Genomic DNA, 25,188 nt, shown 5'->3' with positions numbered 1-25,188 from the left:
ATGTCGTGGGAGATACGACAAAGAGAGAACACTTGGTCTTGGCCTCAGAGAACTCGTAATAGAGAAGACCCGAGAAGGATGTACCTGCAGGGTTATCTACAGCAGAAATTTAATCAAATACTCGGCACATCGCAGTTACAAAGAAAGCTTTCAATGTGAGCCATTGGCCACTGCAGGTTTCTTTGTGAGAAACATTCGTGTGCTTTTTATCCCAGGGAACAAAACCCTAGGAAAGGAAGTTTCCATCATCTACTCCCATTTTTCCTCCTTCTTGAACCAAACTTTTAGCTCAAGGAACAGTGCTTTTGAAGACTTGTGTTTCATGCAGCCTGCTTCCTTAGTTGATCTGTTCACAACAAGATCACATCAAGTAAATTCTTCCATTCTGGGAAGATGGCGAAAACAAGTGGATACTGTCAGCAAATGTTGATGAACCACCTCTCCAGAAATAAATATTGGCAGGGTACAGAGAAAGCCTGGAGTATCCCCATCAGTCATTGGCCGGAGAAGACCTTTTCCTGGGCTGGAGTCCTTGCTGGGGAAACGTCTGATCTTTGCAGCCTGTGAGGCAACTCTGGCCAGGAGGCAGCACTCAGCAAGTCCTAAGACCAAATTACTATCCTGGCTCCACTTTGGGCTTGTAAAGTCATCTGACTGTTTCTCTCCAGGTGCCTTAGTTGCCTCATCTGCCGTGGTCTCCTGGGAGGTTGTAAAGTCTAAGGAGATGCTGTACTTGAGCCCTCGAGACTCGAATACCCTGTGAATGCTCGCTGTGGTTATTTAACTTGTTACCTGCAGCTAAGCAGGAATCAGAGAGCAGAGTAGGCAGAACCCCACTCTTTGCCTAGAACATTGCTCATTTATAAAGTATAAGCTTCTTTCGCATTTTTAGAATAAGCCTAATTTTTTTCCCAGAGATTATTTGCATAGGATCTTTTTTCTCCCTTCCCCTTTATGATGAACGCTTTTTATAGTGTGTATAAATAGCAACGAGGAAACACTTTCTGGTTCCTCTGCTTTAACCTTCAAATCTTCTGCGTACAGAAGCTCTGGCTTTAAATAGCCTTTTCTAAGATTCGGGGAAAGGGGGTGCCATGGAAGCCAAGTTGGTGAGCCTGGGAGAGGACACTTCTCAAATGAGAGTCACGTCTTGGAACATGGATCCCCAAAAAAGAGGGAATAATTTTACAGAGCAAATGATATTCCACAGTACCAATCACTCACCATGTTTAAAAACTGCATGTGTAATTCTCTTTCCATGTATCCATCTTGGAAGAATGCTGTTTCCAAAAAACATCTCAGAAAAGAGAAACTTTAGAACCAATACAATATACAGGCTTTAATTTCTGCTTCTCTGTAGTTGTGCCTGTAGGTCTCTAATTTTTATTCAGGCCAAAGATTATGAGAATTAGGAGCATAAATTAAAATTTTAAAATTCGTTACAATACAGAGGTATCTCCTTATTCAACGGTGGCTAAAACTGCTCCCTTGTTGACAGTGTCCACAGAGGCCAGAAACAACTCCACTTGTTATGATAACTTTGGTTTCTTCATGGCAGCTAAAGAGTTGTCCCAGCACTTGGGGACACTGAGGCAGACAGATTGCCCTGAGCTCAGGAGTTTGAGACCAGCCTGGGCAACATGGTGGAACCGCGTCTCTATAAAAAATACAAAAAAACAAAAATTATCTAGCCATGGTGGTGCACACCTGTAGACCCAGCTACTCAGGAGCGTGAGGTGGGAGGATGGCTTGAGCCTGGGAGGTGAAGGTTGCAGTGATCCGAGATCACATCACTGCACTCCAGCTTGGGCAACCCCCAGGCTTTCTCTCTCCCACCTCCAACAGAGTGAGACCCTGTCTCAAGAAAAGAAAAAAAAAAAAAAGGGTAACTAGTCAACAACCAAAAAATAAAAAAAAATTTAAAAATTGGCAAAGGAAAATGTAAATTAAAACCACAATGAGATATCAACTTACCCATTAGGATGGCTATTACAAAATACAAAACAATCAAAACCAGAAAATATCCAGTGTTGGGAAGGATGTGGAGAAACTGGAACTTTATACATTACTGATGGAGATGTAAAATGATTCATCCACTCCAGAAAGTGGTATGGTGGTTCCCCCCAAAAATTAAACATAGAATTACCAAATTGATCCAGCTGTTCTCCTTGTGGGTACATACCCAAAAGAATTAAAAGCAAGGACTTGAACAAACGTAGGGGCACCTGTGGTCCTAGCAGCATCAATCACAGTAGCCAAGAGGCGGAAGCAACCTAAATGTCCATCGACGTGAATACATCAACAACATGTGGAACATTCATGCAAGGAATATCAGCCTTGAAAGGATGGAAATTCTGACACATTTTACAACATTGATAAAACTTGAGGAGCTTATACTAAGTGAAATAGGCCAGATACAAAAAGACAAATAGTGATAGTTCCCCTCAGATGAGGCACCTCTAAGAGTCAAATCCATAGAGACAGAAAGGAGAATGGAGGTTTCCAGGGCCAGGAGGGGGAATGGGGCGTTAGTGTTTACTGGGTGCAGATTTTCAGCTGGGAAAGATGAACAGGTTCCAGGGGTAGCCGCACAATAGTGTGAATATAATTTAAAATGGCTAAGATGGCAAATTCTTCGTTAGGTATTTTTTTAACACACACACACACACACACACACACAAACAAGCATCTAGTTTAGGGATTCAGCAAGACCATACCCAAGAGCCAGGTTTCTCCCACTCCCTGCACCCTCCCTAAATTCTCAGGCCCACCTGGTGGAAAACGAGCCTCCCTGTGCCTGTGCCCCCCACAAAACAAACAAACAAAAACCCTGCCTGGCCTGCTTTTCTCTGCTATGGAACAGCAACACTTCAGCCCAGGACCATCATTTTCCTGAAGTGACCAAGTCCCACTGGGCCCTCGTCTGGGAGCTCAGGACCCCGGCCTCATTATTCCTGAAGGAAAGCACCCCTGAAAACACCCATTCTGGAACAGCCGGGGCAACAGCAGTGCCCCGTCCCCTCCCCCGAGCCTTGTCCTTGTCTGAGCCAAAGGGCAGTTGCTCCTCGACGTCGTCCCAGAAGCATCTCTTGCAAGAACTAACATCCCTTCTTTCCTTTCTCTCTCCCACCCCCACCCCCAACTTAGAAGCGCTCTGAGCTCCTCCTAAATTGATCCTGCTATTTGAGGAATTAAATCTTTTCAGGAATTGAGACTCTCACCTCCTTAGAGTGACCAGAAATGAAGGAGTCGGCAACTGATGTTTTTAAATTCCCAAATTACAGATGGCAAACCAAGTTGTGGGGACTGGCACAGAGGGGAGGTGGAGGTTGGGGTTGGTGTAGGGAAGCAGGGCTGCCAGCTAGGCTTTGGGGACCTGTCCAGGCGGAGGGGACAGCCGCTACCAGCGATGAGCTGCAAATGGTAGGAGTGCCCAGCTCCTCCTGGCTGATTGGGGAAGATCTGACCCCACGCTTCTTACCCTGATGGAACCAGTGCTCCAAGTGGCCTCTCTTATTTCAGCATGTGCTGGGCTCAGCTGTAGGTGGTGCTGGGCCAGGGTCCAGCTCCTGTACAGCCTATGTCTCTGACAACGACCTTTCTGCCTGTGAAACTTTCGTGATTTGAATCCAAGCTCCGAGCCAGTGTCAGGGGGCGTGTCACTGGTCCGCACACCAGGACCGCAGGCCTGATTTCAATGGTGACAGTTCCAGCACTTGTACAGGAGCCCTGGGCTGGGCACACTATGTCATATTAACTTTCCATCCTGGGTTTTGAATATGAGAACCCTTGTGTAGGTGAAAAATCTGGAACCTTTACCCCGTAGTAGTTGACTAAGGAAACATAGAGCCTAACCTGCCGTACTCAGTGATGCTTTCTTTTAACTCAGTTTGTATTTTCTTCACCTCAAGGTGCATTTGAAAGACAGTGGCACATAGGGTGGCAGATAGGCCTTTATTTAATGTTCACACCAAGTGGGTACACTGAGTGGGAACCACCTTAATCTGCTGTTCATTTCTTGCAGCAGTTATGCAAGTAAGTGTCATGATCACCATTGTATAAATGAGGAAGTTGAAATGGAGAGAAATAAATAACTTGCCCAAAATCACCAACTGTGAAGCGGCCGGGGCTGGCCTCGGCCCCTAGAAACTGGGCAGAGCCATCTTTCCATCACGTAATTAATCACTGGGCTAATGGGCCTCATGCAGGAGCTCTTCTCTATTTCTCCTGTAGCTTGCAGAGGGCAGCTCACTGCTGAGCACAGGTTGCAGGCAGTTTCTCCGTGTGCCCCAAAGCCCTCTGTAGGAAACCGCAGGCCAACAAATGCACGTAGAGCCTGGGGACGCCCAGGACTTGGCCTTCATCTCAATGCTGGAGCTATTTGATCCAATCGTTTACAAGCCACAAACCATTTTAGCAAAGGAAACATTCTCTCACATGAAGTGCAACTCCATGCCCATTTAATGCACACAGCAGCAGCGCAAGTTAGCGAGCACAGCTGTTCTCTGAGGAGAATGCTCCTCCTGCCCTCTCTGAGAAACCAAACAGCAGCCACAAGGAAATCACATGTTGAGTGAGGGCTGTAAACCCAAAGACCCTGGTGATTGAGATCTCCAACTTTAAAGAACTGCTAAAGAATAAGTGTGTGCCTGCCCAGTCAGTGGGCAGCCCTCAGCCTTGGCCGCAGGGCAGATGTGAGGCCACGAACTGATAGCACGGGAGCATGGGGCTAGGGTGGCCCAGCCATCCCCAGAACACTGAGCTACCCACTTCTATCTCCCCACCACAGCCTGATCCGCTTGGCACGTGCTGCTAGTGGTCAGCGTTCTGCTAGCCTGCCAGCTTTGCACCCCCTGGGTGGGAGGAGAATAGCGGAGGGATGATCCAGGTGCAGGAGGAGGCAGCGCGGGCTCAGAGATGTCTGGAGATCTTGGTCAGACAGCGAGGCACTGGCACTGTGTTCAAGCACCCTGTGCCCTGACTTCCAGCATCTCTGACGTGTGCACCCCTCACCAGAGAGGACTTTCTGTGCCACAAACAGCCCTTGTTCCCTGCTGTGTTCCTGTTATAAAATAGACTAGGCATTACAGGGTCTTCTGGAAGGTCAGAGCTATGACTGTCTTGCTTAAAGCTGAGAAAGCAGGAAGAGGAACACAGAAACCTTCTGAACCTGGAGGTGGGCAGGCCCGGAGAGAGAGCAGTGTGCGGGTGTGCTTGCTGCTCCGCGGCCTTCAGCTCTCCCTTCTTGCAGGCCGCCTCCTCCATTCCCTCTCCTAAAGGACCTTGCCTTTCCTACACAACTCCATTTCATCCACAGCCAGTGGAGTGCTGGCCTTTTTTTTTTTTCCTTTGTGTCTCCTTTTATTATTAAAATAAATTTTAATTGTGGTAAAATACACATAATGTAAAACGTATCATTTAGCCAGTTTTAAGTGTGCAGTTCTGTGACACTGAGGGCATTCACGTTATTATGCAACCATCACCACCTTCCACCTCCAGCACTTTTTCATCTTCCCAGACTGAACCTCTAGTTCATTAAACCACAACTTGTCCCCCCACTTCCAGCCCCTGCTACCACCATTCCACTTTCTGTCTCTATGATTTTGATCACTCTAGGAACCTCATATGAGTGACATCATACAGTCTCCTTTTGTGTCTGGCTTATTTCACTTACCACGATGTCCCCAAGGTTCATCCCTATCGTAGCGGGTGTCAGAACTTCCTGCCTTTCTAAGGCTGAAGGGTATTTCATTGTATGGCTAGACCGCATTTTGTTGATCCATTCATCTGTCAGTGAACACTTGGGGTGCTTCTACCTTTTGGTTATTGTAAATAACCCTGATGTGAACATGGGTGTGCAAATAGCTATTCAAGTCCCTGCTTTCAACTCTCTTGGGTGCATACCCAGAAGTGAGACTGCTGGGTCATATAATTCTGTTTCGTTTTTGGTGTTTGTTTGTTTGTTTGTTTGAGGAACCACCTTACTGATTTCCACAGTGGCCGGACCGCTCTGCATTCTTATTAGCTGTGTGTCAGGGTTCCGGGGCTCCCATTTCTTCACATCCTTGCCAACTTGTGATTTTTTGATAGCATTTTTGATAGCAGCCATCCTAATGGGTGTGAGGTGCTGCCATCATTTCTTTTTGAAATCAAGTGTCCAGTGCATGTGGTCTGAAAACTTAACAGGATTCTAAAGAGGCCACATCACATCTGAAATGTCTGTGTAGGTCTGTCCTGTCAGGCAAACACGTGTGCACTTTGCGTACACAGGCACACATCACTCTCACCTCTGTCTGTGCCCGGAGCGTGATTCCAGTTGGTTCTTGCTGTTGAGGTTGTCACTGATGGTGACCTGGTACCTGGTGAGACCCCATTTGCCAGAAGCACATGTGCACTGTGTTTGTTTCTTGGATTCAGAACCATGACCACGCCTGCATCGCCTGTCGGATCATCTACCGGTCGGACGAGCACCACCCTCCCATCCTGCCCCCGAAGGCTGACCTGACCATCGGCCTGCACGGGGAGTGGGTGAGCCAGCGCTGCGAGGTGCGCCCCGAAGTCCTCTTCCTCACCCGCCACTTCATCTTCCATGACAACAACAACACCTGGGAGGGCCACTACTACCACTACTCAGACCCGGTGTGCAAGCACCCCACCTTCTCCATCTATGCCCGGGGCCGCTACAGCCGCGGCATGCTGTCGTCCAGGGTCATGGGAGGCACGGAGTTCGTGTTCAAAGGTAGGATGCCCATCTCGAGTCCCAGTATCACAGCCAATACATGGCCCTGTGACATTTTTGTGGAGGCAGAGCTGAGGGAAGGGACCGCTTTTCTGCCTGAGTTCCTAGGAAAGAAATCAGGGAGCCATTTCTGCCTCAGTCCTTCCCAACGCCCTCTGAGTTTCTCCCTGCTCAGAATGTATCAGGTGGACAGCCTCCGCTTGCAGGCCTGAGTGCGGGAGGAGTCCACTCCGCTGCATGTGGGGAGTTGCCAGTCCAGGGAGGATGTTACTGGGAACGAAATCTCTGGCCAGGTGCAGAGGCTCATGCCTGTAATCCCAACACTTTAGGAAACCAAGGCAGGAAGATCTCATGAGGCCAGAAGTTTGAAACCAGCCTGGGCAACGGAGTGAGGCCCGGACTCTATAAAAAATAAAATAAATTAGCCGGATGTGGTGGCATGTGCCTGTTATCCCAGCTATTCTGGAGGCTGAGCTAGGAGGATCGCTTGAGCCCGGGAAGTTGAGGCTGCAGTGAGATATGATTGTGCCACTGTACTCCAGCCTGGGCAACAGAGCAAGACCCCGTCTGTAAAAAAACAAAAAAAGAAATCTCAAGTCTGCGCTTTGTGTTTTTTATACACAACTCTGGCGGATTCCATGCTGCCCCTCTAATAACACTGCATTTGCTTGCATGCCACAATGCTTTCTCGAGTAGGCAGGAAAGAGGTATTAGTGACACCTCAGGTGCTCAGGGCTGTCCTTTCCAACCCTGAGGTTGTCGTGTAACTGAGAGGTTGTCACCTGCTTGGAGGTGGTAGCATCTGTGGGAAGGTTCAGGCTGTGTCCTTATCATTAAATGAGGAGGGGAGGGAGGGGCTACACCAGGCTGCTAGCAACAAAGCAGGACTTGTGGTTGCTATTTTTAGAAGGTTGCCTTTTTTTTTTTTCAGTTTGAGCATTTTTGTAAAATGGTGTCGGCCCTATCATGCCAAATAAAGAGGGATAGCCTCGATCCCAGGTGACTCCTCCAGGATGGCATTCCAGGGTTCAGTCCCATTACTGTAAAATGTTTCTGTTAACCCAGAAAGTCCTGGAAGACTTTAGCCCTCCTTTTGGGTAGCAAGGTTTGCTCCAGGAATACAGGCCCTTTGAGAAACTTAATTGAGAGCAAGCAATCTTTACTTGACTCCACCCCGAAGCTCATCGTGTTATACACGGAAGTGGCCCCCTGGAGGGACCTTCAGAAGCAATTCTCCATAAAAGCTGGGGTTTGTATTTAATTGATTTACTCACATTTTTCTTGCTTGCAGCCTAACTTATTTTAGATGCCTGATGTATGGGCCCGTAGGAATGTATGAGAATGTCAACTAGAATAGGTGTTTGACACCAAAACTTTTAGAAACCCAAAAACCTTTTGATAAAAGCAAAATTCCAGCCTTTGTTGAGTATTTTTTTCAATCCCAAGGAGTCAGCATCACCAAATAAAACTCCTGAGGAGCACTCCGAGCTGTAGTTTTATTTCTTGCCTGCAGGCACTCCCAGCTGTATTCCGGGATCAGTGTTTCTACACCAGATGGTGTGTGTCGCGTGGCCACACCTGCAGCATATCGGTGTTACTGCCACCCAGATCAACAGGTTGAACTCTTCCCCGCCTGACAGTGCTGTGACGGCTACTGCAGTCAGACGGGTGGGTCCGTAGGTGGGACTGTTTTTGGAAAAGAAGCCTGTCTAGTTAGAGTGTGGCCAGTGCTTTCTGGGTGGTTTTCTGGGTCCCAGGCCTACTCCCTGGAGTCACGGAACTCTCGTCTCTCCTTGGCAGTGAATCACATGAAGGTCACCCCCATGGATGCAGCCACAGCCTCACTGCTCAACGTCTTCAACGGGAATGAGTGTGGGGCCGAGGGCTCCTGGCAGGTGGGCATCCAGCAGGATGTGACCCACACCAATGGCTGCGTGGCCCTGGGCATCAAACTACCTCACACGGAGTACGAGATCTTCAAAATGGAACAGGATGCCCGGGGACGCTATCTGCTGTTCAATGGCCAGAGGCCCAGCGATGGGTCCAGTCCAGACCGGCCAGAGAAGAGAGCCACGTCCTACCAGATGCCCTTGGTCCAGTGTGCCTCCTCTTCGCCGAGGGCAGAGGACCTCGCAGAAGACAGTGGAAGCCACCTGTATGGCCGGGCCCCTGGGAGGCACACCTGGCCCCTGCTGCTGGCTGCACTCGCCTGCCTTGTCACTCTGCTGCATTGGAACATCCGCAGATAGAAGTTTTAGAAAGTTGTATTTTTCCAAACCAGGATTCCTTACTATTGACAGATTTTCTTTACTGAAAGAAAAGACATTTATTCTTTTGATGCACTTGAATGCCAGAGAACTGTCCTTCTTTTTCTCCTCTCCCTCCCTCCCCACCCCTGAGTCATGAACAGCAAGGAGTGTTTGAAGTTTCTGCTTTGAACTCCGTCCAGCCTGATCCCTGGCCTGAGCAACTTCACAACAGTAATTGCACTTTAAGACAGCCGAGAGTTTTGGACGAGCGTGTTTGGTAGCAGGGATGAAAGCTAAGGCCTCTTATTTTTTTCTCTTAATTATTATTATATTTCTGAGTTAAACTTAGAAGAAACAACTATCAAGCTACAGTTTTTCCTGCCATTTTCCTGTGGTTGCAGCCTGTCTTCCTTTGAAATTGTTTTACTCTCTGAGTTTTATATGCTGGAATCCAATGCAGAGTTGGTTTGGGACTGTGATCAAGACACCTTTTATTAATAAAGAAGGGACACAGGTGTAGATATGTATATACAAAAAGATGTACGGTCTGGCTATACCACCTTCCTAGCCTTTACGCAAAAAAAGGGGAGAATCAAAGCTTTCATTTCAGAAATGTTGCGTGGAAAAGTATCTGTAATTAAAGTTTCGAAGTAATTTAACCTACTTTTACATCATTTGTCTTACCTTGTTGAGAGAGGAGACTCGCTTGTTGGCTTCTGGTTGTTGTAGGAGGCATGTGGCTTCCTAGCCCTCTCAGTAGACAGGACCACTGGGAAAATAGCAACGTCAATCCTGTTACACAGGAGCAGTGACACAGGGGTGGCTGCAGAGTGGTACACGCCACACAAATGATAGAGAAAGTGTCCGTTCATTGCAGTTTCCTCTTCCTGGGGGACCTGAACCCTGACTCACACTGTCTTGTTAGGGGCAGGCGGAGGAAACGGCACTCTGGCATCCATGCCACCTTCTAAGATGAACATGCAGAGACAGAACTTTAGCTGCTCAGAGAGAGTGCAGTGGGCATGGTCTGCCCTGGGGGCTTGCTCCGTTAGACCCTGACTTGGCATGCAACCAAGTCTTTGTGTGAAGCCATCCTATCGTTGCACACACTGACCCACTCAGTGTCTCCTGCCGCTGATGTGGCTCTGTGCTGGCGGTTTCAGGGCCAGTGTGCTTCTTCGCAGGGACATTAGGAGGGCGCAGGAGTGCATGTCTGCCCATTCCTTTGGAGTATCGTGGATGGTGCTATCCAGCACCAAGTGTTACTGCTCGCAGAGACTGAGGAGGGGAAGCGGGGAAGCGGGAGTAACCGAAAGCCAGATGGAACAAAAGCAAACATGGAAACCATGATCACAGCGAAGAGCCATCCTGGTATTTAAGAATTAACTTTATTAAATACTGCAGCATTCGGTGTGGCATTAAGTTATAATGACCGCATAGAGTACCAAAGTGCTTTATATTTAGAATATATTTTAAGTTGTGGTGCAGACTGAGGGGGCTTATTGAAAATGAAAATACTAACTTAAATGTCTACCAAGTTCAATAAACAAAGATGTCAAAATACTCTCACAAATACATTTTATCTGTGGATCTATTTAATACTGATACTATCTTTAAAAGACATAATAGGCCGGGCGCGGTGGCTCAAGCCTGTCATCCCAGCACTTTGGGAGGCCAAGACAGGCGGATCATGAGGTCAGGAGATCGAGACCATCCTGGCTAACACGGTGAAACCCTGTCTCTACTAAAAAAAAATACAAAAAAACTAGCCGGGCAAGGTGGCGGGCGCCTGTAGTCCCAGCTACTCGGGAGGCTGAGACAGGAGAATGGCGTGAACCCGGGAGGCGGAGCTTGCAGTGAGCTGAGATCCGGCCACTGCATTCCAGCCTGGGCGACAGAGCGAGACTCCATCTCAAAAAAAAAAAGACATAATAAAATCATGTGAAAAACTGTATTCACTGGTGAAGAATACCTCAGTGACTTACCACAATTCAGTTCACAGGCACTCCCCTAGACTCAGCTATTGGTGCTTCTTAAAAATATGCTACATACACACACATATACATATACACAAATATATAGATATTAACGTGTATACAATGTATGTATATGTATATATTTCTTAAGGATGATATGAAATTCATGTGGTCTTACCACTTTCTGATACTACATAAATCCTAACCCACAAGAAACAACAGAATTTACTCACGGGTCACCGGCACCTTAGCTTTCTGCCTGATGCCATCTCACCCACGTACACTCCATCTTATCTTGGTTGTGTCGTGTTAGCCCAAATAAGACTCTAAATTCCCCCGTGTCCCACGATGATCTCCACGTTACGGGATTTCCCATCACCTCCAAGAAATAGTGATTGACCTCTAAGAGCCGTTCAGGGTTGAGTGTCAGAAATGTTAACTTGAGACCATGGCGCTCTATCTGAGGAAGGCGTGTCTGGCCCCTAAATATTCCATCACAAGCTCAAAGTACACAGCACACAATCAGTGCTGGCCAGCCTCCCCCTCAGTTAGGAGCAGGTCATTCTACGTGGGAATACCAGATTCAGGGAAGGTGGTGAAGAGCGAATAAGACCTGCTGGGACCAGGCTTCCTCCCCTGGGGAGCAGGCTGATGAGGGCCAGGTCGGAAGGCTGTTCTTTGGGCAATCGTAAAATCTGGACTTCTACTTTAGAAGTAGAAGATGAAGTACTAGAAGTAGAAAATTTAGACTTCTACTTCATACCATCCAAGTTGACCTGGGGCTCAAAAGGAAATTCCTGGCCTTCTGACTATAGCTGGTACAGAACTAAAGGTCGGTTTGCTCAGACACGACAAGTTCCGGTGTCAGAGAGCAGGATCACACATCACACGCAGGTCTGCCACCTCCAGGTGACGTCGTCGTAGCAGTCCGCAACAGTTGTCTGATCCCGTGGGGGCATGCTACGGTAACTCAGCAGCACCACCACGAAGGGCCTGTCAGGGAGGCCCAGCAGGGACCACACGCACCTGTGGGAACGACGTGACTGTCAGGCTCTCGTGGTTTCTGGGTGAAGGAAGAGCTTTACTGATAACAAACAAGCCATTCTCTATTCCACTAACTCTTAAAATATATTCTGAAAACAACGATGATCTTCACAACAGTGTTGTGTTTTAACATTGCAATGTTTTGTCTTAACATGGTACACCCAGTCCTTGGAAGACAAACTAGGAACACAGCAATGGGATACCGAAGTCAGCAGACAGCATCTAATTAGGCATTGCGGGACACTGTCCTCAAAGGAAAATGCCAGAGAGCCTGGGGACAGGGAGAGAGTGGGTCCACTCACACGCAGAGACCTTCCCTACCCCACACAGCCTTCTCTGGCTTTCTTGAGACATCTGAGCTTGCTTTCTGCTTTTTTTTTTTTTTTTTTTTTTTTTTTTTTGAGATGGAGTCTCGCTCTGTCGCCCAGGCTGGAGTGCAGTGGCGCGATCTCGGCTCACTGCAAGCTCCACCTCCCGGGTTCCCGCCATTCTCCTGCCTCAGCCTCCCGAGTAGCTGGGACTACAGGCATCTGCCACCACGCCCGGCTAATTTTTTGTATTTTCACTAGAGACAGGGTTTCACCGTGTTAGCCAGGATGGTCTCGATCTTCTGACCTCGTGATCCGCCCGCCTCAGCCTCCCAAAGTGCTGGGATTACAGGCGTGAGCCACCGCACCTGGCCGACATCTGAGCTTTCATGAGTCCAAACATCTTTTATGGAAATATCTGCATCAAGAACAAATGCAGTTTGGATCAATGTTTCCCACCAATGTCTAGATTTATGAGAAAATGCCAAGCGTTCTTTTCTTACCAGTAAGAGAATCACATGTCCTAAAGAAAAGAATTAAATTCTTCAAATCCCCAAATCTAAGACTGTTCCTGAGTATTCCTGGCTTGGGTCAACAATCTCTAAATATAAAATTGGGCTCCTGTTTGGTCACAATCCCATTTTCCTGGTGTTTGACTAAGCAGAAGTAACACTGTCTTGGAAAAAAAAGTTAGAGAAGTATGGCCTTCAACTTCTCCATCGGCTGAGATGTGATCACATTGACACACTGCACTTTATATAGTCATACCTAGTCAAGAGAGACCTACCTGATGCCACCCAAGCTGTGAAACTGGACGCACATGCACCTCCTTTACTCCAATGCACAGTTGCTCTTGAAAGCAGGTGGCAGTGTCTGACCCTAGCCTCCCATTCCAAGAATAAGGCCACGGTTTCCACAGGCTCAGCTTGGTCGCTTTGTTTCTGATGTCTATGGAACAACCACTTCCATAGCCTACGGCCTCTGAAACACTCCGTGAGCATTTCTACCCCCTCTTCATTTAATGAATTTCATGCAGCTGTTACACTAGACTTCAGAAGCACAAGAGAGTTTGTGGGCACAGATTGCTGTGCTTTGCAGCCTTAGCCTCTGAAACTCTGTTGATCAAAGTCTTGATTTCCTGAGCTGGAGGAAGGATTGGCACTCTTGCCAGCCTCTAAGGAGTTGCTCCAGCCTTTTTCTCAGGAAGTTGCTTCTTCTCAAGTGAAATGAAAGGCAGAGGAGAGGCCGGGCGCGGTGGCTCAAGCCTGTAATCCCAGCACTTTGGGAGGCCGAGATGGGCAGATCATGAGGTCAGGAGTTCGAGACCATCCTGGCTAATACAGTGAAACCCCATCTCTACTAAAAAATACAAAAAAAAAAAAAAAAAACTAGCCGGGCGACAAGGCGGGCGCCTGTAGTCCCAGCTACTCGGGAGGCTGAGACAGGAGAATGGCGTGAACCCGGGAGGCGGAGCTTGCAGTGAGCTGAGATCCGGCCACTGCACTCCAGCCTGGGCAGCAGAGCAAGACTCCGTCTCAAAAAAAAAAAAAAAAAAAGGCAGAGGAGAAACTTCCAGAAGGTTGGAAACTGTATTTTCCAAGGGCTTTAGGCATTTGAGGCCTAAGTCTTCTTTCTGTAGCTGATGAGGCTACATATGCAAGACAATTGAGAGACTTTGACCTTCAGAAAATCAAGATGATAGCAAACTAGTGAGGACCACTATCTACTAAGAGAGCTCACGTGCAGAACATCTTTCTGTCTCCTCAATAAAACAGTCCAGATTCTCACAGGCTAGGAGTAGAGTAATACATCTGCCATGAGATCCGTTTATGTAGAGGGAAAAACTGAGATATCTGTTGCGTGTTGAAGTTTTATCCTCCAACTCATTTAGGAAATGAAGCCATTTTATATCTAGATTCCAGCATTACCTATATGAAAGAAAATAGTTCATTAGCCTCATAGGATCCTTAACTTATAGCATTTTTTAAAGTCCCTTAAAAGAGCCTATAGTCTCCGACGGGTTCTAATGCAGAAGAGGGAATACCCCGTTATATCAGAAGTAAGCAGTTTGGCAGGGTAAGACTGGGTAGGCAGTCTGAGAGACAGAACTGTAACAAGATAGCTCTCTACCCACACTGCTGCTGTTCTGTGCCCGACAAACGTGAAAGGCACCTTAGTAAAACATGGGGCTGGTTTGTCCTGACAGTCATTTGCACAGCTTTTGCACAACTTTTAGAAGGTATTTTCTTCCTAATATCAAATGGAGAGCACAGCAATGCAAGTACTAGAGCCCATCAAAAAGCAATACTATTCTTCACAGCATTCTCTGCCATTTATGTAGGAAGAGAAGCAGCCAGCATCCCACCTCCAGTTGACACCTTTATCCATTGTCGACATGAAAGTCTTTTCCTCTTGCAGTTGCCTATCTATTTCGCCAATGGACAAAACAATTCTTCTTCACTCCTTGCTCTGGATTACATAGCCCAACAAATCTGGCCAGCTGTTAAAATATTGACTAAAATAAAGCTAATGAATATAGGCTTGAATGCCTTGGCAACTTCAACCAACTGACAAGGCATCATTAATTTCATGTTATAGATGATAAAAGTGGAGCTTTCTGAGGTTAAGGGTTAAGAAGCCAAAGAGCATTGATTTAGCTCTTCTTTTTTTTTGCCCCGGAATTTTAGCCTGGCTTTCTTAAAAACAACAACAGCCATTTCTCGAATGCACACTAAATCATATGGTCTTGTACTCAGTTCCATACAAGCATACTTGATTAATTTTCGTAACAACTTACTACAGCAAGATACTTTACAGTTTTAAATTCTTACTGAAAAATCTGGTTATGACTTTCCATGTTCTCGTCCCAACAGTTTTTTTTTTTTGTTTTGTTTTGTTTTTTGAGATGGAATCTTGCTCAGTCGTTCAGGCTGAAGTGCCGTGGTGCAATCTCAGCTCACTGCAAGCTCCGCCTCCTGGGTTCACGCCATTCTCCTGCCTCAGCCAGCCTCCCAAGTAGCTGGGACTACAGGCACCCATCACCATGCCCAGCTAATTTTGGTAGAGACAGGCTTTCACCGTGTTAGGCAGGATGGTCTCAATCTCCCGACCTTGTAAACCACCCGCCTTGGCCTCCCAAAGTGCTGAGATTACAGGCGTGAGCCACCACGCCCGGCCAGCTTTTTATTTTTAAGGCCTCCACCACTGACCCCTCCAGAACATGTGGACTCAGTGATGCTTACAAAGCCTCTGGCCTGGCTCCGGACTTGGGAAGAGAAAAAGTAGAGATCAGTGGGGCGTCAGACTCTGCTTTTCAGTATGAGTGGGAATCACCAATCTCAGTCCCTTGATCCAGGCTGAGCAAAGTCAGGGGAAACTGTTTCCTCCCAGAAACTGTCCAGGCAGAACAATGGGTGCCCTCCTACAGCAAGTGGGCAATTTCACCTTTCAAACATTCTCCAGTTTGAGTGACCCTCAGCTCCTCAGCCAGTCCAAGAACAATTCCTTCCAGATCTCTCCTGGCCCAAGGTCTCCAGGCCAGTGAGGGAAGGTGCCTTCAAGGGGAGCTCCTGCACACATGCACACACACTTGATTTTCCATTTCAAGTGACAAATATTTGAACATCTCAGGTGAAGCTGGAGAGATATCTAATGTCCTTAATGAAGCTCCTCAAATAAATGTGTGTTGTGGACACACAGTCGTGTGAGGGATCTTGTAGGCAGAAGTGTGTACCCTTTCACGTCTGCACTCTTCTAGGCCACCGGTATACTTTCGTGAATTGTTCTAGCACACTACTCTCACATCAGCCCTGGCCTATCCCACCTTCTGCGTAAAGCCACATTTGCAAATGGTTAATAAAAGTATCTATTGCCCAGTCATCACTTACTCAAACCCTCCATAACTTCTCCCAGTGTTTGCACCCAAGTCAAATGTCCAGCCATTGCTTCCATCTGCAAGGCAGTGCTGTGAACTGGGCCATGGTCTGGTCACTTCAAATATGCAGGCTTGCTGACATTTTGAGGATGAAGTGCTCAGGATGGGAGGCCAAGCTCAGCAGAATAGGCTCTGAGGAAAATCCAGGAGATGCTCTCCATAGTAAGTTATGAAGGTATCTCCTACTGGTCCCTCCAGTTCTCCTCTCCACCCCTTCCTATCCTCCTTCCCCACACTGACTATAGCAGCGGGCTCCCTTGCCTTCTGCCTTCTAACTGGATTCAGCTAACAGGGTGTAGATGGGTGATCCCTGGCAGGAGGAGCGGGTAGGGGTGCCTACTCCCATCACACAGCTCTCTCCACAAGACCTCCCTGTCTAGGTTACCAGCAGCCACTTCCTCCTTTGCCCCTTCAGATCTTGGATATTTTGGTTCCCACTGCTACTGGCCCTGGAAAACTGCAGTAGCTCTAGTTGATTTTTCTAAATTTGTGGTCCCTACTTTTGTAAATAATCTTCATTTTTCCCTTTTGATGAGGGACTCTTGAGTTTGATGTTCTCTCTTTGTAGCATATCTGACTTTATTAGAGGGAACAAGTGAATATAAGCTAGAATCACCTTTTCCTGATGAGGACTTCCTGCTTCAAATTTGGTGCCAGCTTTTCTGAGGATGTGTTTCATTTCATAAGTAGTAAAATCCTTCTTCAGCAAACGCAATCTTCTGGTGCATGTCTCCACCCCAAGTCACCTCTCCTGCACTTACAAACCCTGTTAACCTGTACACAGGTCAGCTACTGGGCAAGAGAAATGGACAGCAGAGAAGAGGTGATGTCACACAAGAAGCTGAACTGCCCGGGTTCCACATGGACAAGTTTGATGAAAAATATTTTCCACATTATAGAAACTTCACTCTCTATTCTAGTGGCAGACTGTATATCTGATAATACAGATTAAATTTCATATTTTTACCCCAAGCTGTTTTCTGTGTCTCCATTTTCTATTAATCTTCCCAAAAATGATGTATAGAGTCACTATGACTTTGAACTAATCAATACTCTTATTTTCAATGTGAAAAGTTCAATGACAAGACATTTAGTGTGTTTTTAAAAAGACATCTTTTTTATTGCAGTAAGAACACTTCACATGAGATCTACACTTTTAATAGATTTTTAAGTGCACAAGACAATGTTGTTAATTATAGGCACCATGCTGTACAGCAGATCTCTGGAACCTACTCCTCTTGTATAACAAAACTTTACACCCTTTGAGCAGTACCTCCACCCAAGCCCCTGGAAGCCACCATTTCACTATTTCTATGAGTTTGGCTATTTTGGATTCCTCATATAAGTGAAAAACACAGTATTTGTACTTCTGTGACTGGCTTATTTCACCTAACATAATGTCCTCCAGGTTCGTCCATGTTGTCACATACACAAGATTTTCTTCTTTTTTAGGGCTGAAAAATATTGCATTGTGTGTGTAGATCACATTTTCTTTATCCATTCATCCACTGATGGACAATATCTTACATATTGATTCCATATTTTACATATTGAATACTACAATGAAAGGGGGAGTGCAAATATCTCTTCAAGATCTGATTTCAGTGTTTCTGGATATATACCCAGTAGTGGGATTTCTGGGTAATATGATAGTTCTATTTTTAATTTTTTGAGGAATCTCCAAACTGTTTTTTATAGTGGTTGCACCATTTTACATTTCTTCCAGTCTTGCAAAGGAGCTCCAATTTCTCCACATTTTCTCCAGCACTTGCTATCTTTTTTTTTTTTTTAATAATGGCCGTCTTAGCAGATGTGAGGTAATATCTCATTGTGGTTTTGATTTGCATTTCCCTGATGATTAGTAACATGGAGCATCTTTTCATATTCCTGTTGGCCATTTGCATATCTTCTTTAGAGAAATGTTTATTCAAGTATTTTACCCACTTTTTAATTGGGTTATTAGGATTTTTTGCTATTGAGTTTTAGGAGTTTCTTATATATCTGTATATCAGATATATGGCTTGAAAATATTTTCTCCCCTTCTGTAGGTTGGCTTTTTATTCTAAGAATAAACTTAACTAAGGATGAAAGACTTATACAATGAAAACTATGAAACATTAATGAAGGAAAAAAGACACAACTAAATAGAAAGATATTACTTACTCATGGAATGAAAGGCATAATATTGTTACAACGTCCATACTACCCAAAGTGATCTACAGATTCAATTCAATCCCTATCAACATCCCAATCACAGTTTTTACAGAAATAAACCTAAAATTTGTATGAAAAAGCCCCAAATAATCAAAACATACTGAAAAAGAAGAATAAATCTAGAGGCATCATTTTGTTCTGACTTCAAAATATATTACAAAGCCGCAGTAATCAAAACACCACGGTACTGACATGAAGACATAGACATGTAGACCAATGGAACAGAATAGAGAAACCAGAAATAGACCACATATATATAGTCAACCACTTTTCTACAGAGCTACCAAGAATAAACATAGGGAAAAGATAGTTTCACCAATACATAATTTTGGGAAAACTGGATATCAACATACAAAAGAATAAATTGGGACTTTTTTTTTTTTTTTTTTTGATACGGAGTCTCGCTCTGTCGCCCGGGCTGGAGTGCAGTGGCCGGATCTCAGCTCACTGCAAGCTCCGCCTCCCGGGTTTACGCCATTCTCCTGCCTCGGCCTCCCAAGTAGCTGGGACTACAGGCGCCCGCCACCTTTTATCTCACACAATATACAAAAATGAACTCAATGTAGATTAAAGACTTGAAAATATAACCTGAAACCATAAAATTCATAGAAGAAAACATAGGTGAAAGTTTCATGACACTGGTCTTGACGATGATTTCATGGACACGACACTAAAAGCATAGGCAACAAAAGCAAAAATAAACAAATGGGACCACATCAAACTAAAAAGCTTCTGCACAGTGAAGGCAACAATGAGCACAGTGAAGAAGCAACCTGCAGAATGGGAAAATATCTGGCAACCATTCATCAGATAAGGGATTCATAAATAAGATATATAAAGAATTCCTACACTCAATAGCAAAAACAGAACAAACAAAACCCAAGTAACTTTATTTAAAAGAATGGGTGAGAGACTGGAATAAACATTTTCCCAAAAATATATTACATTTTATATTGTCTTCCTTGACAATTACTTTTTCACTGTGAAAACCACTCAATGATGTCACAGATGGGTTTCATAAACATGGAAGTTCAGACTTCATGAAAGATTTGGCCAAAGACGAAAAATAGCTCTGATTTCCAAACACAAATCATTTCAATGAGCAAAAAAACAAAGTGCCTGGTATGATAAAATGCATTCTCTCAACCTTCTTTGAGTGCGTTCCAGCACAAATGTCTATCTACAGTATTCACAGCAAATTCTAGCCAACCTCTGCATTTCCTTATTAGCTTGAAACTAAATGGCAGGAAACACCCAGGGGCACTCATAACACTAGAATCTTGTGCCAATTTAAAACTGGATAGACAGTACTGTGGAGCTGGTTTCTTAATACTTTGAAAAATTCCATTGAAATGAGAGATAACAAACTTGAAAGGAAAGTACTTTTTGCATCAATAAATAAAACATCAAAGTGATTATTGAGCCAAAGATCCAAAGGAGTCATGTGCAGTTTTTAGTATAATAAAGCACTGAATATGAATTCATATGATCAGCCTGGTTAAAAAAAATAGCAATACTTTCTATTTCTGGAACAACCTTTCTCCTAGGGAATGATGGAGGCACTAATGTCACTGTACTTAGCCCAGTTTTATACTTGTGCTTTGTTTCTGATCATTTTCCCAAATAACAGAGCGCCAGTAAGTTAATCTCAGTTTCAAATCACTTGACAAACACCAGAATGTTAGAGGAAATGGTGGTGATAAAAATAATTAAAAAGCAATACGAATTCTGCAAGCCCAAAGTTTTTGTGACAATACATAAATAGAAGAAGATAATATGAAGTCTTTTTCTTACAATGATTAAAGACGGCCAGCAAGTCAAAGCTATTGCCCTGGAGCCTGCTTTCTCCCTTTGCTGTTTTCTCTGAGTAGTTTGGGCAGGGTTGCCATCCACTTCCTCCAGGTCCCTCTGTGGATGCCTGGGCTCTTCAGTGCTCTGCTTTTGGCTCTCTTGGATGTGAAGTGGAAAGAGTACGGGCTTTGGAGCCAAATAGGCCCATGTTTGAATTCCTGCTCGTACACTGTGCACTTGCCCATTTTGTAAATCATTCAGCTTCTCTGTGCTTAGCTTCCTCACTTATATGATGGGATTCTTAACCCAGTAGAACAGAAGCTAGACCTGCATTGACCAACTTTCTGGGTTAATGGCACTCCCATTGCTGCAGAAAAGTATGCTGGCTGCTGTGCATGGCCCGATATAGCGACTTGTTCCCCACACTGCAGACCCTCGACCAGCAGCATTGCAGCAACTGGGAGTTTGTTAAAATTGCACAAATTCAAGTTCTGAACCAGAATCTGCATTTCATTAAGCTCTTTAGGGGATTCCTGTGCAAAAGAAAGATGGAGAGGCAGGACTTGTCTCCTGCACACCGAGGTACTTCTGGTGCCACCGGCTAAGTTGTATAACCCTACATAATAAGTTTTAATTCCCAAGCTTATGTATGCTTGCTGTTCTTTTTGTTATAACTGTACAATAATTTTAAAAGTTAGTTTTTGGATGAAAACAAAAAATTAATAATTATTATGTTTTTAAATAAAGTTGTCTCTGTGAAACCCAAGGTGAATGTGATGGAAAGACGATATGCAAAGTGACTTAAAACATTGCTGTTGAGTAAGGTACAAACAAGACAACTGTTAGTTACTGACTGAGGTGGAGGGATGTAAAAATACAGAAGGAATCTGAACTCTAATGATTTCACACATGTCTCTAAGTTATCCCTTCTCACTGAAGAAACTCCAACTGGAAATCGTAGGCCATGCATTACAAGTGAGATGTATGCAAGAAGTTGGTGCAACTATGGGCCAAGATATGTTCCTGGTGTGTTATGAAAAGATTGATGAATAAATGTATGTTTACGTATTTTTAACTAAAATAAAATATTCAACGTATATTGAAACTGTTTGTTTATGGTATTCTCACTTCAACTCACTCTTCGTCTTAGCAGATCAACTATTATCCCTGTAGCATGCTGGTGGACCTACCCACAGAGTTGGTATAGAGATTAGAAATGTTGAGTGTGTGAGATACAGGGTAGATGCCTAAGAAGTAGAAGTTCTGAGAGGGTGATGTTATGCAGCTTGTCATGGTGCATCTTGTGGTTTTGACGCCTTCCTCCTCACCATAAGTCATTTTACTTTAGGAACTCTTACATACGTGACATTGAAAGAGGCACTGTGAGAACTACGGAGATTAACACGCACTGACTCCACTCCAAAGAGGCTGCAATTGAATACTGATGACAAGGTAACAGAAATAAGAATCATTTAAGGCAATGTGTTATCTGTTTTTCTGAAAGTTAATCACTTTTGGAAAAATTTAACATATAGTTGGTGTAGACAAAGACAATGTTTATAAATAACCATCTGAGTAATAACTTTTTACTGTGCTAAAATCATATAAAATTCACCATTTTAACCATATTAAAGTACAAAATCAGTGGCATTTCGTACATTTATAACTTTATGCAACCTTTGCCACTATTTAGCTCCAGAACATTGTCATCACTCCAAAAGGAACGCTGTCCCTGTAAGCAGTCACTCCCGTTGCCACTTTCCAGCCCTGGGCAACCACTAATCTGCTTTCTGTCTCTATGATTTGCCTATTCCAGATATTTTATTTTGATGGAATCAGACATTACGTTGCTTTTTCTCTCTGGCTTCTTCACTTGGCATAACGTTTTCTAGGTTCATCCATGTTATAGATGTATCAGGACTTTTTCTTCCTTTTTATGGCTGAATAGTATTCCAGTGTATGGATGACCACATTTCGTTTAGCTCTTCATCAGTCGACGAGCATCTGGGTTGTTTTCATCTTTTGATTATTGCAAATAGTGCAGCTATGAACGTTTATACACCAGTTTTGGTTTGACGCTTGTTTTCAATTCTTCAGGAGGTATACTTAGGAGTGGAGTTGCTAGGTCCTAGGGTTGTTCCATGTTTAACTAATTGAGAAACTACCAAACTGTTTTCCACAGCTTTACCATTTGACATTCTCACCAGCAGTTGATGACGGTTTTGGTTTCTCTGCATCCTTATCAACATTTGTTAGTCTCAGATTTTTTTTTATTATAGCCATCCTAGTGGTTGTGAAGTAGTATTTCATTGTGGCTTCAATTTGCACTTCCCTAGTGACTAGTGATATTGACCATAATTTTACGTGCTTATTAGCAATTTGTGTATCTTCTTTGGAGAAATATCTATTCAAGTTCTTTGCCTATTTTTGAGTTGGGTTGTTGTTTGTTTTTCAGTTGTTGAGTTGTAAGTGTTCTCTATATATTTTGTATCCTGCATCTTTATCAGATATATGATGTGCCAGCATTTTTTCTTATTCTGTGAGCTGTCTTTTCTCCTTTTTTTTTTTTAAGAGTTGGGGTCTCACTCTGTCACCCAGGCTGGAGTGCAGTGGTGTGATCATGGCTCACTGAAGCCTGCACCTCCCAGGCTCAAGTGATCCTCCTGCCTCAGTCTCCTCATAGTTAGGACTATAAGTATGTGCCACCAAGCTTGGCTAATTTTTAAACATTTTTGTGGAGATGGAGTCTTACTGTGTTGCCCAGGCTGGCCTCAGACTCCTGGGCTCAAGTAATCCTCCCTTCTCAACCTCCTACCTCAGCCTCCTGTCTCAGTCTCCCAAATAGCTGGTACCACAGGGACGTGCCACCACGCCCAGCCTTCCCTTTCTTGATTGTGCACTTTAATGCACAAAACTTTTTAATTTTGAAGCCAAATTTTTCTATTTTCTTTTGTTGCATGTACTTTTGTTATTATAGGCAAAACAGCACTGCCAAATCCAAGATTATGAAGACATATCAGTATCTTTTCTTCTAAAAGTGTTATAATTTTAGCCTTTACATTTAGATATTTGATACTTTGAAGTTATTTTTTGTATACAATGTGAGATCAAGGTCCAACATCCTTTTGTATGTGGATATCTAGTGACCTCAGCACTATTTGTTGAAGAAACTATTCTTTTCCCATTGCATGTTCTTGGCATGTTTGTTGAAATCAAGTGAAAATAGATGTATGGGTTTATTTCTGCAGGCTTAATTACATTCCATGATCCATATGTATATGATCTAACCTACACTTTTATGGTATATCCTAATGCCAGTAGCATACTGTTTTGATTGCTGTAGCTTTGTAGTAAGTTTTGAAATTGGGAAATGTGTGTCCTCCAACTTTGTTCTTAAATATTGTTTTGGCTATTTGGGGTCCCGTGCAATTGCTTATGAACTTTTTGATTAGCTTTTCTGTTTCTACAACAACGGAAAAAGAAACTATTGGGATTTTTGAAGGGATTGTATTGAATCTGTAGATCAATTTGAGGAGTATTGTCATCTTAACAATATTAAGTCTTCCACTTTGTAAATGCAAGATACATTCCATTTATTTAGGTCTTCTTTAATTTCTTTCAATAATATTTTATAGTTTTCAGTATACAAATCTTGCACCTTCTTGGTTAAGTTTATTCCAAACTAGTTTATTCTTTTTAATGCTATTGTAAATGGAATTGTTTTCACGTCCTTTCAGGTTGTTCATTGCTAGTATACACACATATAACAGACTTTGTGTGTCTTCTATCCCGCAATTTGCTGAATTCATGAGCTGTAATAATTTTTATGAGGAGTCTTGAGTATTGTCTGTATATAAGATCATGTCATCTGTGAATAGTGATAGTGTTATTTCTTCCTTTACAATGTAGATGTGTTAAATTTCTTTTTCTTGCTTAATTGCTATGAATAGAACATTCAGTAAAATGTTGAATATTATTGTATTGTTCAAATAATTTCAAAGTAGAAATTATTGTATTGTTCCTGATAATAGGGAGAAAGGGTTCAGTTTTTCAGTTGAATATGATGTTAGCTATGAGGCTTTTCATGAACGCCCTTCACCATCTTGAGGAAGTTTCCTTCTATTCCTGTTTTGCTGACTGCCTTCTTTCTTAAATCACGAAAGACCACTGAATTTTGTCTGATACCTTTTCTGCATCAATTGAAATGACTATATGGGTTGTTTTCTTTTTCCTTTCTTCAATTAATGTGGTGTGCTACATTGATTGACTTTGTTATGTTGAACTATCCTTGCATTTTTGGGATAAATCCCACTTAATCATTATGTGTAATCTGTTTAATATGCTTCTGGATTCAGCTTGATAGAGTTTTGTTGAGAATTGTTGCACTTGTATTTGTAAGGGATTTGTATGTAGTTTCCTTTTCTTGTAATATGTTCATCTGGCTTTGGTATTTGGGTGATGCATAACTCATAAAATATTTAGAAGTGTTCCCTTCTCTTCTACCTTCTGAATAATTTGAGAAAGTTTAATTTTAACTCTTCAAATGTTTGGTAGAATTCACCAATGAAGTCATCTGGTACTGGGATTTTCTTGGCTGGTTTTTTTTTTTTTTTATTATTACTGATTCAATTTCTTTACTTACTTGTTTTAGATCTGTTAATATTGTCTGTGTCTCCTTGAGTCAGATTTCATTGTTTATTATTTTTAGAATTAATTCATTTTATCTACATTATCTAATTCATTGGCCTATATTTTTTAATAGTATTGCCTTAAAATCTTGTTTGTTTCTTTAAGGTTATATTTTTAATTCTAATGTTAGTAATTTGAATCTACTCTCTTTTTATTTTTCAGTTTGTTAATTGTGTTGATCTTTTCAAAGAACTAACCTTTGCTTTTGTTGATTCACTCTTCGTATTCTATCATTTTCTTTCTT

General features: G+C 43.5%; 1 protein-coding gene and 1 long non-coding RNA gene across 4 annotated transcripts in view; one reads left to right on the top strand and one right to left on the bottom strand.

Moving 5' to 3' along the window:
- Window positions 1-9,651, top strand: part of APCDD1 (APC down-regulated 1) — a 35,450-nt gene extending 25,799 nt beyond the window's left edge. For 2 of the 3 annotated variants that reach the window (XM_030926215.1, XM_010373430.2), the window contains 2 exons: window positions 6,418-6,739; window positions 8,540-9,651. In XM_030926215.1, coding sequence (XP_030782075.1) covers window positions 6,418-6,739; window positions 8,540-8,988 — 771 coding nt within the window. In that variant the 3' untranslated portion in view covers window positions 8,989-9,651. Of the gene's footprint in view, window positions 1-6,417; window positions 6,740-8,252; window positions 8,435-8,539 lie in introns of those variants that run through there. The other variant, XM_030926214.1, reaches the window with a different exon arrangement.
- A 38-nt stretch (window positions 9,652-9,689) lies between these two features.
- Window positions 9,690-25,188, bottom strand: part of LOC115895541 — a 37,198-nt gene continuing 21,699 nt past the window's right edge. The window contains exon 3 of the long non-coding RNA XR_004055738.1: window positions 9,690-9,757. This is a non-coding gene — a long non-coding RNA (uncharacterized LOC115895541). The remainder of the gene's footprint in view (window positions 9,758-25,188) is intronic.

Source organism: Rhinopithecus roxellana, chromosome 21 (assembly GCF_007565055.1).
Source record: "Rhinopithecus roxellana isolate Shanxi Qingling chromosome 21, ASM756505v1, whole genome shotgun sequence".
Taxonomy (NCBI): Eukaryota; Metazoa; Chordata; class Mammalia; order Primates; family Cercopithecidae; genus Rhinopithecus; species Rhinopithecus roxellana.
The sequence above is the reverse complement of the archived record's forward strand: the minus strand, read 5'-3'. Positions and strand labels throughout refer to the sequence as shown.